The sequence below is a fragment of the Lithobates pipiens genome, unplaced genomic scaffold (assembly GCF_037356315.1).
Source record: "Lithobates pipiens isolate NorthernLeopardFrog02 unplaced genomic scaffold, aLitPip1_a1.2 Scaffold_8, whole genome shotgun sequence".
Lineage (NCBI taxonomy): Eukaryota > Metazoa > Chordata > Amphibia > Anura > Ranidae > Lithobates > Lithobates pipiens.
The window spans coordinates 44,831,683-44,845,547 of record NW_027507903.1 but is presented as its reverse complement, the minus strand read 5'-3'; the positions used below and the strand labels follow the sequence as shown (position 1 = coordinate 44,845,547).

The following is a 13,865-nucleotide window of genomic DNA, read 5'->3' as shown; positions in this document are numbered from 1 at the left end:
CACTAACTCCTACAGACGCCAACACACTACACAAGGCCACCGCACTGGCGGCCTTATATAGTGTGGGGCGTGTACTACACAGCCTGAGCTATAATTGGCCACAGGCATCCTGCCCGTGGCCAATCATGGCTCTCTTCGCTGCCTGTGCTGTGATTGGCCAAGCATGTGGGGTCACAGTGCATGCTTGGCCAATCATGAGCCAGCAATGCACTGCGATGGCGCAGTGCATTGTGGGCCTTGAGCGTCACATGAATTTGGCGCGAATGGCCCATAACGGGCGAACAGCCGATGCGCCAACGAGCTGCATGGCATATATGGTGGGAATGGCCCACCATAAGAGACTATTGGATAAAGATTTTGACTTTGATAAAAAAGATAAACAGGCGAATCATGCGATGGACAGACCAATGGGGTTATATAGGGCCTCATTGGTACCGATATTATTAAATGTAGCCAAGGGTTTGATCCCAAAAAATTGGCAAAAATTAGAAAGTCCAAAGTGAATTAAGTGGATAAATGGAATAAATTATATTCAAAAAATGTAGAGGGAGGAAGAAAGGGAAACAGATAAGGAAGATAAATGGAAGGAGTGGGAGGGCTTCAAAAACTCATGGAGATACGTGTGGGAGATAACCCACGAGACCTAGAATTTGAGCTACAAAGAGCATATAAGATAAGTGGAAGGATCAATTAGATGGATCAGCGGTTGAGAGGTGACGTGCATGGGGGGTGAGGGGAGGGTACAGAGTTTGGAAATAGGGGATTGAAAAGGACTGTGGATGTATTTGTGATGTATTTTGGGCGTATTGTATTAGTCACCACTGCTCTACTTTCTTTTTTATGAGTGTAAAATTAAAAATTTAAATAAAGAATAAAAAAAAAAAAAAAAAAAAATGCCACCAAAAGAAAGCTGCATTTGTGGGGGGAAAAAAAAAACCATGACAAATTGTATTCGAGTACATTGTTCCATGACTGTGCAATTGACAAAGTAACGCAGTGCCGTATCATAAAAAAAATGGCTTGATTATTAAGGGGGGGGGGGGGGGTAAACCTTCCAAAGGGCAAGTCTGCAGGTCCCTAAAGCCTTAGTGTCCAAATTGGGACTTTAGAGAAGCATGCGGCCCTTTGCCATTTATTGTGCGGGTAGCTTCAGTTTGTTTGAGAAGATTTAAAAGTCAGCAGTTACAATTACTGCTGCCTTCTAATAAAAAAAAAAAAGGACACTTACCTGTCCAGGGATAAATCACGATCCTCACCGGTCTTCTGGTTCCCGGCAGGTTTACCATGGGAAATTGACTTTGATTCCTGTCGACTTCACAGCTGTCTTCCCGCTGCACTTTGTGAATGGACCCACATTCTTCTGGGACCTATGACATGTGCCACAAGGTCGCAGGTGGGCAGAGAACTTCTAGTGGAATCATCCAGAGATCTGACCAGAAGTGGGAGAGGGTACCTGTCATAACCAGGTACCTGGTCCCCCATAAAAAAAGTGGCAAAAATAGAAAAGGAGGAGGGCATAAAGCAGAACTTGTTACGGAAATTAAAAATAAAATGCTATATACTATAATTCACAAATTATATTGAAATGGTGACCCCCTAGTGGGAGTATTGTATATAACACAAGGTTATATTGCATGAATCACAAATTTAAAAAAACGTGCGCAACCAGTGACCTCTAGTGGATAAGAGAAATATAACATATATATAGCAGATAAAGTCCATCTGATCTGTGAAAGTTCATCACCTGTATGCATCAGGGCTATTTCATTCTTAAAATGTGAGCGAAATAGGTGCTTGTTTTAAATAAATTTCGTTTTACGGTATTACACTACGCCAAGTTCCTTTTTTACCCTTATGTTAAGCTGGCGTGGCGTCAACCACCTCTCAGCCTGCCCCTGCAGAGCTGACAAAACATCTGCCCCAGTGTGGCTCCTGTCCCCCAAACAAACCAGCGCAAAATAAACCAAAATAAAATGCTATATACTATAATTCACAAATTATATTGAAATGGTGACCCCCTAGTGGGAGTATTGTATATAACACAAGGTTATATTGCATGAATCACAAATTTAAAAAAACGTGCGCAACCAGTGACCTCTAGTGGATAAGAGAAATATAACATATATATAGCAGATAAAGTCCATCTGATCTGTGAAAGTTCATCACCTGTATGCATCAGGGCTATTTCATTCTTAAAATGTGAGCGAAATAGGTGCTTGTTTTAAATAAATTTCGTTTTACGGTATTACACTACGCCAAGTTCCTTTTTTACCCTTATGTTGCCATCCTATATGAGAGACCACGCTTGCAGGAGTCCATTATTTGGAGCTTTAACCACCTCAATGCAGGGCACTTACACCCCCTTCCTGCCCAGGGCATTTTTCAGCGCTGTAGTACTTTGAATGACAATTGTGCGGTCATACTACACTGTAACCATGTGAAATTTTTATCATTTTCTTCACACAAATAGAGCTTTCTTTTGATGGTATTTGATCACTTCTGGGTTTGTTTGTTTTCTAAAAATTTTGAAAATAAACGTTTCTTAGTTTCTGTCAGTAAATTTTGTAAACAAGCAATTATTCTCCTTTACTGATGGGCACTGATAGGCTGCACTAATGAGGTTGCTCTTATGGGCACCGATTAGGTGGCACAAATATGCCGCACTTATTGCCACTGATATGTGGCACTGATGGGAAGCACTGGTAGCCAGTAATGACTGGCATCACTAATGGCCACCGATTGCTGGCACTGTGGGTGCTTTATTGTAATCAGGGCACTGATGATCAGTGCCCCATTACATTCCTTGGTGTCCTCTGCGAGGAGATGCCGCTGATCGGTTCTCCTCTCCCCACACTGTCAGCGTGAGGCGAGGAGTGCCTATTACCGGCATCTGTGTTTTGCTGTGACCTGCTGAAATTGGACACAGCCAATCACATTGGTTAAAGAGCCGTGGCTCTTTACAGAGATCGGGGGTCACACCATGTACTAGCAACACAGCATTCCGGCGATCGCCGTGCTGCGGGCGCATGAGAGAGGCTATTCTGGAAAGCCATCATATGACGTCCACCCAGAACGAGGGCCCCGCCACCCTGCCATCATTTGATGGTGGGCAGGGGGAAAGTGGTTAAAGATACTGGATTGAGACCCCAAAAGGGGAAAAGGTGCTACTGAAGGCTGCTTTGGGAGGTGAGCGCATAGTGTGACTGGTGGAGGGTACATTGGGTGATAAGTCACTCATTTGCTAGTATTCACTGTTGGATGGTGTGTGGACGGCATTTGTTTACAGAAGATATCACTGGATTGACGGACTTATGTATGTATAGATGTGCGTTATATTTCTTGTATCCACTAGAGGTCACTTGCTGCACTTATTTTTTATTTGCGATTCATGCAATATAATTTTGTGTTTTATTTAATACTCCCACACTAGGGGTCAATGTAATTTGTGATTATAGTATATAGTATTTTTTTTTTTTTATTTCTGTAAGGAGGTAGCACTTCACATATTCTCTCCGTTTATTCTGGTCTGCTAAGTTCATGTTCAGCAGCAACCTCTTATATTCAAAATAAAGACAGTGCTGTGTATTTTATTAGTAGCACAGAAGTACATTTCTCTCTTTTCTATAAAGTAGAACTTCCCCTTTAGGACGAAGTTCCGCTTTAATGAAGCATGTAACTATACACCAACAACTCATATAGCATATTTGCAGTCTCTGAAAGTTTCCAGTTGTATGTGCCAACAGTCTCTGACAGCCATTTGTAGCATTACATTAAAGTGGTTGTAAACCCTTACAACCAACTTTGACCTACAGGTAAGCCTAGATTAAGGCTTACCTGTAGGTCCAAGAAATATCTCCCAAACCGTGTAGGTTTAGGAGATATTTGCCGAAAGACAGGCACCGCTGTCTACGGCGCATGCGCCGTAGACAGCGGCGCGCAGGCGCACTGAGCGCGCCGTGGTCAACGGCGATATGCCGCGAGTGGCGGCTCCTGTGCGCATGCGTGGGAGTGACGTAATCGCGGCTTCGCCGAATGACAGCAGCGGAGCAGCGAGACCCACCGAGAAGATGGATGTGCCGGACTACAGGGGACAGCGGTGACTTCCCTGGCTCCAGTGTCAGGTAAGTGACACATAATGGACTACTATGCGATGCATAGCAGTCCATTATGCTTTACCTTTGCAGGGAATGAAAGAGGAAGTAAACCCATTAGGGTTTACTTCCTCTTTAACTGAATAGTATATGCAGCCGCACAATGTCACAGGGGACCCTTAGGTGTGGCCTTCCTCTGCCCTAAAACCTTTATGATTGCAAGATGCTTTAGCTCCAGTCTAATTACATTACCTGAATCAGTACCTACAGTACTACCCTTGGGTGCTGCACTCTTTCTGGGAGCTCTACAGTCATATACAGGTCAATGTGGTGCTACGACACATGGTATAGGCAAAAGTAATATTGAAACCGAACCACAACTTTAGCTACAGTGTGAAAGGATTACAACGCCTGTCATGTTGTTATGCTGTTTGTGTTCAAAGTGGGGAGACTTAAGCCCCGTACACACCATCGGATTCTCTGATGGGAAATGTGTGATCTCAGGCAGTTGGTGGAAAATCCGACCGTGTGTACGCCCCATCGGACAATTGTTGTCGGGTGGCAGGTTTTTAAAATTTTCCATGGACAAATGTCTGTTGTCGGATTTTCCGGGCGTGTGGACAAAAGTCCAAAGTACAAACACGCATGCTCGGAAGCAAAGACAAGCAAGAAGCAGTCGGTCTTGTAATCTAGCGCTCGTAATGGAGAATTAACATTCGTCACGCGGCAAATTATGAAATCTCCAAATGCAGCGCACAATTCTTCTTCTTCTTTATTGGGATAATAATGAAGCTGCTTTGCTGGTGATACTGATGGAGTTATTGCAAACTAATTTTCAAAGGCTTTTTTTCTAGTGATATCAACAATAATAATTTTATTATTATTATTTTTTATTTGGGCAAGTTACCACAACACCATTATCCTGTAGTTTTTAAAGATCAAAGATACAAATATGTTGGTGTCCCTTGTCAATTTTCCATTGTATTTTATTAAATGTAACTGCCTACTCCCAAACTGAAGTAAAACACATAGCCAAGTATTATTCTCCACAATTTTTTTTATTGTGCATAAAAAAAAAAAAAAAGAAAACAAATAAAATTAGACATGCTATCTACCAATAGAACTTAACCAAAAAGTGCATTCTATGCATCCAAAAATACACCAAACCATATCATTCAACGAAAAAAAATAATGTGAAAGCAATAACTCCAAGGCCAATAATAAATAACACGTTAGATCATCCGATTCCACAACATGGCTGGTTGACAAACGGCCGTTCAGAAAAAAAAAAATGAAAAGCGCTAATCAACACTCGCCAAACTTCTACTAACACAAAATTAGCAGAAGGAGCCCAAAGGGTGGCGCTAAAGAGCTGAAAAAAACACATAGTACGTCACTACGTTTGTGATTGTTGGCCAACAATTGTGTGTATGCAAGACAAGTTTGGGCCAACGCCCTTCCGACAAAAGTCCACGGTTTTGTTGGCCAACAATCCGATCGTGTGTATGAGGGTTTTACTCTCACTTAGAAGCTCAATGAAATTAACCACTGGAGGGTTTTACCCCCCCCCCCCCCCCCCATGACCAGGGAACTAAACTACTGAAAACTGCATGTTAATGCAACAATGTACACAAATTAAATTGATATCATTTTTTTCACACAAGCAGAGCTTTCTTTTGGCAGCATTTGATCACCACTGGGTTGTTTTTTTTATTACATACACGAGAGAAAAAGAAAAAAAATATATATAATTTTGGAAAAAAAAAACACAAAACATATCCAATAAAAAAATTAAATGTCTTCATAAATTGTGGCCAAAATGCATTCTGCTACAAGTCTTTGCTTAAAAAAAAAATGCGTATATTGTTTGATTTGTGTGAAAATTATAGCGTGTACAAACAAATGGTATATACACTGGAATTTTTTATACACTTAATTTTTTTTTATACTACCAATGGCAGAAATAAGCAACTTATATAGTGGGACTGTGATAGCAAGGCAGGTAATCTGAAACTAGGTGGGAACTGAGAATCTGACATCTCCAATGACACTAATACAGTGACCAGTGCTGATACTATACACTGTCACTGTACCAATGACACTGGCTGGGAATGGGGTTAACATGTATAGGGCAATCAAAGGGTTAACTGTGTGCCTACCAATCTGTAATGTGTGCTGTTTTTACTAATAGATGTGGCCGAGTTAAACACAGCCACATCTCTGCTCCGTGTACAGAGCCCTGTAGTTTCAGTAAACACAGGGCTCTGTACTGTCATTTGCTAAACTGATCAGCAGGTCTCGGCCATAACTCATTGGCTAGGACCTGCTAATAAACTTGAATGAAAGCACAGAATGGGTGACAGGTGGGTGCACCCCATACCTGGAAATGCTGGCTCGTGTATGTGATCCAGTGCAGCAGATGTCGCTCTGCTGCAGATAAAAAAAAAGAAAAAGGCAGTGAGCGGTCAGCAAGCGTTTAGGAAAAGAAATGAGGGGAAATCTTCTGATGAGGTCACATGTCCCAGTGACAACAGTCTAGGATGATTGTGTCCTGGCTTTAGGGACATTTCAGCATTATTGTGTAATTAGGACAGAATACAAGGAAATCTTTCACTGGGAGCACAGACTGCAGAGAAATCCTGATAATCAATAAAATGCCTTGACTAGAGTTCCATTCCAGGGGTTCCCTGTGGACACTCTATCTGTTCCTGCTCATACTTTGTATATCAGTCACATCCAACACTATTTGGTTTTCTCTTATTGCCACAAATACATTTGGATGATCACACAACCTCCCAGCCAATCACACTGACACTTGTAGGTAGGGATGCACAGATATCATTTTTTAAACACCAAGTAATGATTCTTTTTTTGCAGGTACTCGCCGATACCAATTATCAATACCTATCTCCTAGGAACAGGGGTGGTTTGGGAGGTGGCAGGGTGGTTGTTGTTTGGGAGGAGTAAGTGAGGGCAAGGTCGCTAAGGGTGGGGTTAAGTAGGGATTGTGGGGTGGGAGAGTTTAGATGGAAAAGGCTGTGATCGCTGGGGGGTGGGAAGAGGGCGAGAATGGGGATAGGAGGGTTATGGGGAGACATGGGGTCAGAGGTGACAGCTGGTAGAGGGAAGGAGGAGTAGTGCCCAGGCAGAAGTGACTGCAGGCGTGGTGCAGCACACAGCCAGAGACTGCAGGTGTGGATGTTTTAGGTATCAGCGTTCCCCGGAGCCAATCAGTGGGTGCGTCTGGCCCCGCTGAGGAGTCTGGGGAAGGGTACTTAAGGTTTTGAAGTCACATGTTCAGTCGTCGTGAGGCAATAGCAGCCTGTTCATGGAGCTAGACTGGGGTAGCCCTGTGAGGGGTCCCGGTCACAGGAGCGTGTGCCACCCCGCAACATGGTTGGTGTGACTAGCCCCATTATACCCGCATGGTCTGGCGTAAGGATCCGTGTGTTCCTGAGTCTCGGAACCGGCTGGTCCGAGGCGCAGTAATTGAAGGAGGATTCAAGGCGTCCGGGTGTGCTCTCAACCTGGAGGGGCACCGCAGCCCCTGTAAGTGATTGGGGGAGGACTCTTCGGAGGAGGGCCAACAAACTGACCCAAGAAGTTGCTGGGTTGTCAAGGACACTAATGAATTCACGCTTTTCCAGTACTGCTAAGAAGACAGATAACGTTCCAGGTACTGAGGAAAGGGTCCCTGTTCATTTTCGGTTGAAAGCTTTATTCAAGGTGCTGATTGCCATAATCTCTGGCTAGAGATTTGTTCAGCCTTGAAGCGCCCAGCTGCGAGTGGCTACTCTCTGGGTGGTATTAGAGACTTCCTGGTGATTAGCAGTTCAAGGTGCCTGAGTTTCTTCACCCTTGCCCTCGGTTCCCATACAAGACGGTATTTTTGGATGTTACCCCTGCAAATAAAAACCTTTCTAAAAAGGACTTTTATGGTGTCAGCATCCAAAGCTGTTGGGTACTAACCCTAGGAACCCCTAGACATGGAAGAACAAGCCAAGCGGAGGTAACCGGAAAGCTCAAAAGTCAAGGGCGCCCTATCGAGGGTTATGGGCACTACACCAGTATCGATGCATCCCTACTTGTAGGAGACCATTCAGCTCAACACATTGAATCCCATCCATCATTTACAACGTATATGACAGAGGACAGAACTGCCTGCAGAGAACCTCCTGTACTGCCGGCATCAATGTGGACTGTGGACGGTCTCTGTACACAAACATAATAAGCCACAGAGAAGGGAAATGAACAAAGCTGTCATGTATAGAGATGTTACCTTCCTCCTTCCAGGAAATTACAAACATGGTCATCCCGCTTGGAGACCAGATGAAAGGTCTCCCGGATAATCTGCTGCTGCAGGTCTTCTGGCTGCAAAACACAAAGACACAATATGAATGGACAGAGCCGGGACTGGCCTCTACTCCCCACACGCGCGCACAGAGCCGGGACTGGCCTCTACTCCCCACGCGCGCGCAGAGAGAGCCGGGACTGGCCTCTACTACCCACGCGCGCGCAGAGAGAGCCGGGACTGGCCTCTACTCCCCACGCGCGCGCAGAGAGAGCCGGGACTGGCCTCTACTCCCCACGCGCGCGCAGAGAGAGCCGGGACTGGCCTCTACTCCCCACGCGCGCGCAGAGAGAGCCGGGACTGGCCTCTACTCCCCACGCGCGCGCAGAGAGAGCCGGGACTGGCCTCTACTCCCCACGCGCGCGCAGAGAGAGAGTCGGGACTGGCCTCTACTCCCCACGCGCGCGCAGAGAGAGCCGGGACTGGCCTCTACTCCCCACGCGCGCGCAGAGAGAGCCGGGACTGGCCTCTACTCCCCACGCGCGCGCAGAGAGAGCCGGGACTGGCCTCTACTCCCCACGCGCGCGCAGAGAGAGCCGGGACTGGCCTCTACTCCCCACGCGCGCGCAGAGAGAGAGCCGGGACTGGCCTCTACTCCCCACGCGCGCGCAGAGAGAGAGCCGGGACTGGCTTCTACTCCCCACGCGCGCGCAGAGAGAGCCGGGACTGGCCTCTACTCCCCACGCGCGCGCGCGCAGACAGAGCCGGGACTGGCCTCTACTCCCCACGCGCGCGCACAGAGCCGGGACTGGCCTCTACTCCCCACGCGCGCGCACAGAGCCGGCACTGGCCTCTACTCCCCACGCGCGCGCACAGAGCCGGCACTGGCCTCTACTCCCCACGCGCGCGCACAGAGCCGGCACTGGCCTCTACTCCTCACGCGCGCGCACAGAGCCGGCACTGGCCTCTACTCCCCACGCGCGCGCACAGAGCCGGCACTGGCCTCTACTCCCCACGCGCGCGCACAGAGCCGGCACTGGCCTCTACTCCCCACGCGCGCGCACAGAGCCGGCACTGGCCTCTACTCCCCACGCGCGCGCACAGAGCCGGCACTGGCCTCTACTCCCCACGCGCGCGCACAGAGCCGGCACTGGCCTCTACTCCCCACGCGCGCGCACAGAGCCGGCACTGGCCTCTACTCCCCACGCGCGCGCACAGAGCCGGCACTGGCCTCTACTCCCCACGCGCGCGCACAGAGCCGGCACTGGCCTCTACTCCCCACGCGCGCGCACAGAGCCGGCACTGGCCTCTACTCCCCACGCGCGCGCACAGAGCCGGCACTGGCCTCTACTCCCCACGCGCGCGCACAGAGCCGGCACTGGCCTCTACTCCCCACGCGCGCGCACAGAGCCGGCACTGGCCTCTACTCCCCACGCGCGCGCACAGAGCCGGCACTGGCCTCTACTCCCCACGCGCTCGCACAGAGCCGGCACTGGCCTCTACTCCCCACACGCTCGCAGAGAGAGAGCCGGGACTGGCCTCTACTCCCCGCGCGCGCAGAGAGAGCCGGGACTGGCCTCTACTCCCCACACGCTCGCACAGAGCCGGCACTGGCCTCTACTCCCCACACGCTCGCACAGAGTCGGCACTGGCCTCTACTCCCCACACGCTCGCAGAGAGAGAGCCGGGACTGGCCTCTACTCCCCGCGCGCGCAGAGAGAGAGCCGGGACTGGCCTCTACTCCCCGCGCGCGCAGAGAGCGAGCCGGGACTGGCCTCTACTCCCCGCGCGCGCGCAGAGAGAGAGCCGGGACTGGCCTCTACTCCCCGCGCGCGCAGAGAGAGAGCCGGGACTGGCCTCTACTCCCCGCGCGCGCGCGCAGAGAGAGCCGGGACTGGCCTCTACTCCCCGCGCGCGCAGAGAGAGAGCCGGGACTGGCCTCTACTCCCCGCGCGCGCAGAGAGAGAGCCGGGACTGGCCTCTACTCCCCGCGCTCGCAGAGAGAGAGCCGGGACTGGCCTCTACTCCCCGCGCGCGCAGAGAGAGAGCCGGGACTGGCCTCTACTCCCCGCGCGCGCAGAGAGAGAGCCGGGACTGGCCTCTACTCCCCACGCGCGCGCGCAGAGAGAGAGCCCGGGACTGGCCTCTACTCCCCGCGCGCGCAGAGAGAGCCGGGACTGGCCTCTACTCCCCGCGCGCGCAGAGAGAGCCGGGACTGGCCTCTACTCCCCACGCGCGCGCGCAGAGAGAGCCGGGACTGGCCTCTACTCCCCACGCGCGCGCGCAGAGAGAGCCGGGACTGGCCCCTACTCCCCGCGCAGAGAGAGCCGGGACTGGCCCCTACTCCCCGCGCGCGCAGAGAGAGCCGGGACTGGCCTCTACTCCCCGCGCGCGCAGAGAGAGCCGGGACTGGCCTCTACTCCCCGCGCGCGCAGAGAGAGCCGGGACTGGCCTCTACTCCCCGCGCGCGCAGAGAGAGCCGGGACTGGCCTCTACTCCCCACACGCTCGCACAGAGCCGGCACTGGCCTCTACTCCCCACACGCTCGCACAGAGTCGGCACTGGCGCGCGCAGAGAGAGCCGGGACTGGCCTCTGCGCGCGCGCGCAGAGAGAGCCGGGACTGGCCTCTGCGCGCGCGCGCAGAGAGAGCCGGGACTGGCCTCTGCGCGCGCGCGCAGAGAGAGCCGGGACTGGCCTCTGCGCGCGCGCGCAGAGAGAGCCGGGACTGGCCTCTACTCCCCACGCGCGCGCGCGCAGAGAGAGCCGGGACTGGCCTCTACTCCCCACGCGCGCGCGCAGAGAGAGCCGGGACTGGCCTCTACTCCCCACGCGCGCGCGCAGAGAGAGCCGGGACTGGCCTCTACTCCCCGCGCGCGCGCGCAGAGAGAGCCGGGACCGGCCTCTACTCCCCACGCGCGCGCAGAGAGAGCCGGGACTAGCCTCTACTACCCACACACGCGTAGAGAGACGGTGTTCTAGCAGATAGTGTCCTGCCATCATATAGTGTCAGCCCTGTACTGCAGAAGAAGCTTCAGAAAATCTCTGAAGCTGAACGGCGCCTGCGCCGTGAGTGGAGGTGGTAGCCCCACCATCCAAGCGGACATAGGGTTGTGAAAATTAGAGGGCCGCTCGCTGCGCTCGGCTCTCTTATATTCCTACTCTATGTCCACTTGGATGGTGGGGATAGAACCTGGACTCACAGCGCAGGCACCGTTCATCCTCGGCTATTTTCAGAATCTGTGTTGCTGTGTACTGCGCATGACACTATCCGATGGGGTACCATATATGATAGCACACAGGGACTGGCCTCTACTCCCCACACACGACATTGTGTATATCAGTGATTCTCGGCCAGGGTTCCTCCAGAGGTTGTAGGGGTTCCTTCAGCATTGGGCCATTTCTCCCTCTCAGATAAGTTCCCACTGACACCATTGATGTTTTTAGCTATCTGTAAGGACCATCCCCCCCACCATCACACTCATCATCTATCAGGAGTTGTAGATTTCTAATTGTTAGCAGGAATCCCCCCGAGACCAGACAACTATGTGAGGGGTTCCTCTGTGTTGAAAAAGGCTGTACACAGGAGGAGAGCTCATACACGGCGCTGTACAAGGCGAGCGTCATAGAAATCACACTTATTGTACACAAATCCACACAGAGCCAGAACTGCAGGAGATATATATAGATATACACACATAGTACTGGAATATATTGTATTATATGCACACAGACAGAACTCACGAAGTGTTGGTAGAAACGTATGAAGCGCGGCTCCCATGATTATTGAACACCAAAAATCGCTTTAATCATCTTCCCTTCCTAGATAGAGGCCACTTCCCATCCCGTGTGATTGTCACAGGAAACATGTGACCAGGAAATAGAGGAGGGAATGTGAAATGAGTAGGAGAGACTACGAGCCGAGCCTGAAGGTCTCTCCCTACACTCTGTCCATACCATCCGTCTTCTTTTATAGTATAGCTTCTCTTGTAGTACTCTCTCTCCTCCCCCTTCTCTCTCTCTCTCTCTCTCTCAGAGAGAGAGCAGAGAGCGCTCTCTCTCTTCCTCTCCCCCTTCTCTCTCTCCCCTTCTCTCTCTCCCCCTTCTCTCTCTCTCTCTCCCCCATCTCTCTCTCCCCCTTCTCTCTCTCTCTCTCCTCCCCTTCTTCTCTCTCTCCCCCATCTCTCTCTCTCTCCCCCATCTCTCTCTCCCCCCTTCTCTCTCTCTCTCCCCCCTTCTCTCTCTCTCATCCCCTCTCTCTCTCCCCCATCTCTCTCTCCTCTCCCCCTTCTCTCTCTCCCCCTTCTCTCTTCTCTCTCCCCCCCTCTCCTCTCCCCCTTCTATCTCTCCTCCCCCTTCTCTCACCTTCTCTCTCCGCCCCCTCTCTCTTCTTCTCTCTATCTCCACCCCTTATCTCTCTCTCCCCCTTCTCTCTCTCTCTCTCATCCCCTTCTCTCTCCCCCCATCTCTCTCTCTTCCTCTCCCCCTTCTCTCTCTCCCCCTTCTCTCTCTCTCTCTCCTCCCCTTCTCTCTCTCCCCCATCTCTCTCTCTCTCCCCCATCTCTCTCTCCCCCCTTCTCTCTCTCTCTCCCCCTTCTCTCTCTCTCATCCCCTTCTCTCTCTCCCCCATCTCTCTCTCTCTCTCCCCCATCTCTCTCTTCCTCTCCCCCTTCTCTCTCTCCCCCTTCTCTCTCTCTCCCCCCTCCTCTCTCTCCCCCCTTCTATCTCTCCTCCCCCTTCTCTCACCTTCTCTCTCGCCCCTCTCTCTCCTCTCTCTCTCTCCACCCCTTATCTCTCTCCTCCCCTTCTCTCTCTCTCTCTCTCTCCCTTCTTCTCTCTCCCCATCTCTCTCTTCTTCCTCTCCCCCTTCTCTCTCTCCCCCTCTCTCTCTCTCTCTCCTCCCCTTCTCTCTCTCCCCCATCTCTCTCCTCCCCTCTCTCTCTCCCCTTCTCTCTCTCTCTCCCCCTTCTCTCTCTCTCTCTCCCCCTTCTCTCTCTCTCTCCCTTCTCTCTCTCCCCCATCTCTCTCTCTCTCTCCCCATCTCTCTCTTCCTCTCCCCTTCTCTCTCTCCCCCTTCTCTCTCTCTCTCCCCCTCCTCTCTCTCCCCCCTTCTATCTCTCCTCCCCCTTCTCTCACCTTCTCTCTCGCCCCCTCTCTCCCTTCTCTCTCTCTCCACCCCTTATCTCTCTCCTCCCCTTCTCTCTCTCCTCCCCTTCTCCCTCTCTCCCCCATCTCTCTCTTCCTCTCCCCCTTCTCTCTCTCTCCCCCTTCTCTCTCTCTCCCCCTTCTCTCTCTCTCACCCCTTCTCTCTCTCCCCTTTCTCTCTCTCCCCCCTTCTCTCTCTCTCCCCCCTTCTATCTCTCCTCCCCCTTCTCTCACCTTCTCTCTCTCCCCCTTCTCTCTCGCCCCTCTCTCCCCTTTTCTCTCTCTCCACCCCTTATCTCTCTCCTACCCTTCTCTCTCTCTCTCCTCCCCTTCTCTCTCT

The 13,865-nt window shown here is 51.4% G+C and overlaps 1 protein-coding gene across 1 annotated transcript in view; it reads right to left on the bottom strand.

The window, feature by feature from the left end:
- Window positions 1-12,249, bottom strand: part of AP3S2 (adaptor related protein complex 3 subunit sigma 2) — a 140,341-nt gene extending 128,092 nt beyond the window's left edge. Inside the window, 3 exon segments of the mRNA XM_077471296.1 lie at window positions 8,371-8,462; window positions 12,125-12,156; window positions 12,159-12,249. Coding sequence (XP_077327422.1) covers window positions 8,371-8,462; window positions 12,125-12,156; window positions 12,159-12,249 — 215 coding nt within the window.
- Between the last annotated feature and the right edge of the window lie 1,616 nt (window positions 12,250-13,865).